The following is a 6,296-nucleotide window of genomic DNA, read 5'->3' as shown; positions in this document are numbered from 1 at the left end:
GGGGATGCCCGACTGAGGTAAGCAAATGGATTTTGTATTTGCATCATTGTTGTCGCATTACATGTTAAGAACTTGTGTTATCTTTTTTTTTAATTTTGAAGGGATCTAAGTGTCGCTTTATTGGGTGGTATGATGGTCCAATGTGTGAACGTTCAAAAGCCATCATACCTGGATTGCTGAGGACAATAAACAACGTGAAGGCTCAGACCACACGACTCAAAATTTACCTGTTATGCAGTTGGATTTTCTTTGTGTATGTTCTATTTTACAAGTAGCTTGGGAATGTAATAGTTTGGGTATGTAGTTTTTTGTTGAAGATGTAAGCTGTAAGCAGTAAGCAGTGTAATCTTTTGGTAAGTTGTATGAAAGTAGTATTTTGTTCAAGATGTAAGCAATGTAATCAATGTAAGACATGTTTTGCAACAAAATGTCAATGGAAGTTATATTTGGTATCTATATGTTGACCATTCCATTTGTGTATGCAATTAACAACAAATTTAAACATTGTAAAATATGCAATTAACAACAAATTAAACATAGCATAAACCATAACATCCAATTGTATGATTTAAACATTGTAAAGTATACAATTAACATCAAATTAAACATACCATAAACCATACCATTATGTTTCTGATATGTTTTTCCCATAAATCAAAAGACATACAGTTTTTAGTAACATACTATCAAGTACCAAAAAGAACATCAATGTATCTTCCACACCAAAAGACATCAAGTACATAACATACAATAAACATAAGCAGTTGACATGTAAAACCCAAAAGACATCAAACTAGCTTCAAACCCCTTCAATTTCTTACTTGGCCCTTGCAAGTTCTAGCATTGTGCCCTTTATATTTACACTTGCTGCAAAGTCACACTAATAAACTTCCTTGTCAACTTCCCACTCCCACTTGCAGCATGAGTTTGACTCCCACTAGCCCCATCAGTTTGACTCCCCTAGCACCATTACCATTCTCTCCCTTCTTCTGGCTTCTCTCCCCTGTAGATTGCCTTCTCTTTTTCTTGGGTCTCCCAGGCTGATTATGGTGCAGAGGAGGGGTGATTTTAATTGGGCAATCACTTATAGGCCACATTGCTCTCCCTTTAATAGCCTCTACCTTATGAACATAAGCTGCTTTCCAAGTTTCTAGCCAATGCACCCTGTGGACATAAGTGTGTAACTCTCCAATCTTCTCACCATTATCTGCTTTGTCATTTAGGACAGCTATGACATGTTTACAAGGGAGGCCAGTTAATTCCCACTTCCTACAGCTGCATATCCTTTCTGCCATGTCAACAACTTGTTGATCCTGCCATGGCCCTTTCACTTGGTATTTGTCTGAACCATTCCACCTAGTTGTGTACTGAGATGCCAAATAGACATTTTTGTCCATAATCTTTGTTGCAGAAGGAGTTAGAGGCCCTACACACTTATTTTGCACCTTGATGACATTACAAATTCTTTTCATCATGTATTCCCTGATGTACTCCAAGCAAGTTATTAGTGGCTTATCCCTTCCTTCAACCAATTTGCTGTTGAAAACTTCACAAAGATTATTCAAAAGCATATCTGATATTGCTCTCCCTGAAATGTTGTCAAAAACAAAGTAAATAGTAAGCAAGACAGTGTACTAACAAAGTAATACACCTCAGGGGCAAATTTGGAAATTACCTGTGAAGTGGCTTCTTGCCCAATGTTGTGGGGGATCTTTTTCAACCAATTATATGCATCCTTGTCAAATAAGTTGAATTCATTCATTGAGTGGTTGAACTCTTGGACTGTTGTTGCTGTGGCATAATTCCACAAGTGTTCTTTGTGTTCATTGGATCTCCATGTTCTCTTCATATTATCATGTATATGCCTGAGACAATATCTGTGCTCAGCACATGGAAACAACTGAGCAATAAAGTAAGTAAGCAATTTTGTAAAACCATGTTCAGTGTACACCCTTATGACTTTATGCTCCTTCACATATTGGGCAAGATTACGAACATCATCATCGTTTCCTAGGGCACGTAGTCCAAAATGCATGTCTCCTTTGGGCAACCGAAAATGATAATAGATAAATGGAGGAACTGAGTATCCTAACCCTTTCATGATGGCATCCATTTCACGAACAGAACACTCTTCTATATCGACCATGTCAACGTATGTCACAGTTCCATCAATGTAGTTCACATCTGGAAACTTTGTGAACTCTCCCCCATGATGTAGCTTGATGGTAAACAGAGTAGGGTATCCATCTTCAAAACAAGAACAAAAATGAAGTTTCAGATGAGAGGATTTCACATAAAAATGCAACTTAGTGAGCAAAATAAAAAATACGAACCATAAACCACCCTTGCGTTGAATGGTTTCTAATACAACCTTACATTCCACATTGGAACTTGCATTAACTGATCAACTCACTTGATCGAAGCGCACAAGCTGGAAATGGGATTAGGGTTCTTGATCCTCAGTTAATGAAAATCGAAGTGGAAACGACTATCTATGTAATTAAGACTATAAATGTGAGTATAATCGACGCTTTTATCCGTATGGCGGTAAGGGATGGATACGTAAAAGGAATTTATTAATTAAATGACGAAAATACCCTCCATTTGACAAGTCAAATGGATGGTAACGGGGGAAAAGTGACGGCAGTTAAGGTTTTGGACCAAAGTGGCAACAAAATGCAAACCTATGGACCATCAATGCTAGCCCAAACCTTTTTGGCCCAAAGTGGCAATTTCCACCTAACCACAGGGACCATTCTTGCAATTTTGTCTAGTATCAAACCTTCTACTTTTGTTTTTTCAAGACAAAATTACAAAAATGTCCTTGTGGTTTGGTAAAAGTCACAAAGTCAGACCTTATTAATTTTTTTTGATGTAAATGGTCCTTGTGGTTTGAAAAACTTGCACTGATGGCCCTTTTTACTAACTCCGTTAGCATTCAGCCGTTAGGGTCTGAATCTGTAAGGGCATTTTCGTCTTTTCAAGTATAAAGAGACTGAATTCGTGACATTTAATAAACCACAGAGACCGTTTTTAAAATTTCTTTGAAAATGATAATTAAATTGCTTGGGAGAGGCTCAAACTCGTGACCTCCACCATTTTATATTGCCCAGTGACTTAACCACTTGAGCTAAAAGCTCACTTGGTTTTTACCTTCTAAAACTCGTATATATAATAATAAAATCGATAAAACATAAATAATAAATAAATTACAAAAAACATTTTTTTACATATTTTTTTTAAATAAAAAAAACGTATTTTCTGTATTTAAAAAAAAGTTTTTATAAAAATTTTATATGTATTTTTATGTATTTATTTTACGTAAAATATTTTGTTTTATTTCCTTAAAAAATACTTTTTTCTAAAAATTGCTTTTCGGTTATATGTATTTAAAAAAACATATAAAACCTATTCGGTTATATGTCTTATTTAAAATATGTATTTCAACTTAATCGTTAGTTCTAAATCGTATGATTAAAATGACGATGGAAATATATATATATATATATATATATATATATATATATATATATATATATATATATATATATATATATATATATAATAACAATAATTAATACTACTTGTGACATAAAAAAACATATTAATTGTTTAAATACATATAACAAAATTGTTGTTAAGTTTTTTTTAACCGAAAAAAACGGGTTTTAGAAAACCGATTGGGCCAAAATAAAAACCTATTCGGCCGATTTTGCCTTTCATTACAAGTAATAACATATTATACGAAAACATATTTTTTAAAGACATAAAAAAACATTTTATATAAAATAAATACAAAAAAATAAATATAAATTGTTTGTAAATTTTTTTTTATAATACGCTAAAATACATTTTGTTTTATTAAAAAAAATTATGTAAAAAAAATATTTTTTTAATTTATTTATTGTTTATGTTTTATCGATTTTATTATTATATATATGAATTTTAGAAGATAAAAACCAAATGGTCATTTAGCTAAGTGGTTAAGTAACGAGCAATATAAAAGGGTGTAGGTCACCGGTTGGAGTCTCTCCCTAGCAATTTAACTATTTTTATCAAATAAATTTCAGAAATGGTATTTGTGGTTATCAAATGTCACAAATTCAGTCCCTTTATATTCGAAAAGACGACTTACAGATTCAGTCCCTAACGGCTGAATACTAATGGAGTTAGTAAAAAGGGCCATTAGTGCAAGTTTTAAAAAGACGACTTACAGATTCAGTCCCTAACAGCTGAATACTAACGGAGTTAGTAAAAAGGATCATCAGTACAAGTTTTGCAAACCACAATGACTATTTGCATAAAAAAAAATTAATAGGGACTGACTTTTGACAAACCATAGGGACCATTTTTGTAATTTGGTCTTTTTTAAATTAACATAGCTCATTCCCTGCTTTATCATCCTGTGTAGCTTATTATTATGTTTTTTTCTCATCTTAGACTTTTTTTTTATTTCGTTATTTTAATTAGAAGTTAGTTACGGTATCTGTAAGAACCAAACTTGTAGGTGACAAACATTAAAACATAAATGAAGAAATAATCTTAACTTAAAGAATAAATGCCACCGTATGAATCTAGTAATGTGCATTTCTTATGAGTTGGTATTTAATTCCCTAGTTTTTTATAGGAAAGAAGTTAAGGAGCCACAATTAAAACTACAGATATCACTAGCACATGTTAAATGTACCAAGTAGCAAGAAGTTATCAGACATGCAGTAAAATATTCAAACAACCATTACTTTGAAAGCTAAATCAACTATATTTCTGAATCGAATGAAGGCATTTCTGGAATTGAATCCTAAAATTTGTATATATTGGTATTCATTCATTAAACGATAAAACCTGATGCTCTATATACGAGTAAAAGTTGATAAAATGATTTGAATGCTAAATCAACTATAGGAAAGAAGTTAAGGACCCACAATAAAAACTATAGATATCACTAGCACATGTAAAATGTGCCAAGAAAAAGAAGTTATCAGACATGCAATAAAATATTCAAACAATCATTACTTTGAAAAATGAAAGCTAAATCAACTATATTTCTGAATCGAATGAAGGCATTTATTGCATTGAATCCTTTTATATATATATATATATATATATATATATATATATATATATATATATATATATATATATATATATATATATATATATATATATATATATTGGTATTCATTTATTAAACCATAAAACTTGGTGCTAGATCTATATACTGGGTAAAAGTTGATAAATTTATTTCTTAGTTGCTATGGTTAACTTGTTTTATTTATTAAGGTGCCAATATAGACAAGTAGGTAGGTCGGGAATGAAGATATTTTAACTCAGCGATATCAGGTGGTGCCCTCCCTTTCTGAGGTCGAGGGTTCAAGTCTCGTGGTGGACATAGGTGGAATTAGGTGTTAGTTTAAGAATAGTTTATAATATTTGTATTGTCGGTTCAAAAAAATAAGCTTCACTAGTGCAATTAATAAAAGAATAATTTCATAGCCTTATCAATAATTAACATGGTTTTTTGATCGAGTGACTTCATCAATCACTGTGATGCATTAAGACCCAAAAATAATAGAGAAGGAAACTTAAAATTAACATATACAAATTTTAGATGTAATAAAATGAAGGTAATACTCACAATTATTGTAACACCCACATTTGGGGCTTAGAATTTTTTTGCTTCTAGATGGATTTAAAAAGTATATAAATAACTACATAAATGACAATTAATTAAATTAGATGAAATAAAATTTAAAATAAAATAAGTAAATACCTTATAAGAGAATATCATAAAACCTTGGATTATATATTAGGTTAATTTGAAATAATTAAAAAACATGAGATTTAACCATGGGTTAAGTTTTCTAATTACGAGACCTAAAAGATAGAAAAAGAATGGGGAAGGACTAAGAGTGAAAATATATGAATTGATAGTAATTATTAAGTCATATGGTGGTCAATGTGTAACATACGGTACTTGAGGGATTGTTATGTAAATAGCTTAAGTATATAAGCTAGTTATTTCTTCACTCCTCTCTTATTTTATTCAAACGAATTTTGGAGAAAGGTTGAAGCTATGAAGACAACGATCTTAAACTCCCATGGTGGATTTGAAGCTCTTTACAAGAAATAGCGAAGAGTCAACCATTTGTGTTATGATGTCAAATATGAATTTCAAGCTTCATTTAATATCCTCATGATGTTTCTAAACTCTATTCTCTTATTGGACTCACTTTCCACGCAACACCTTCCTTATAGATGCTTATAGAGATTTGACCGAGTTTTATAGGGATTGCTAA

The 6,296-nt window shown here is 31.5% G+C and overlaps 1 protein-coding gene across 1 annotated transcript; it reads right to left on the bottom strand.

Annotated features, from left to right (window-relative positions):
- Positions 1-896: 896 nt before the first annotated feature.
- On the bottom strand, positions 897-2,146 carry LOC145112024 (uncharacterized). The gene is made up of 2 exons (XM_079048237.1): positions 1,676-2,146; positions 897-1,634 (listed from the first exon to the last, which is right to left on the bottom strand). The coding sequence occupies exons 1-2, from the start codon at positions 2,144-2,146 to the stop codon at positions 897-899; spliced, it is 1,209 nt and encodes a 402-aa protein (XP_078904363.1).
- Between the last annotated feature and the right edge of the window lie 4,150 nt (positions 2,147-6,296).

Source organism: Lactuca virosa, chromosome 5, assembly GCF_052849685.1.
Source record: "Lactuca virosa cultivar CGN04683 chromosome 5, Lactuca_virosa_CGN04683_v6, whole genome shotgun sequence".
Classification (NCBI taxonomy): domain Eukaryota; kingdom Viridiplantae; phylum Streptophyta; class Magnoliopsida; order Asterales; family Asteraceae; genus Lactuca; species Lactuca virosa.
The sequence above is the reverse complement of the archived record's forward strand: the minus strand, read 5'-3'. Positions and strand labels throughout refer to the sequence as shown.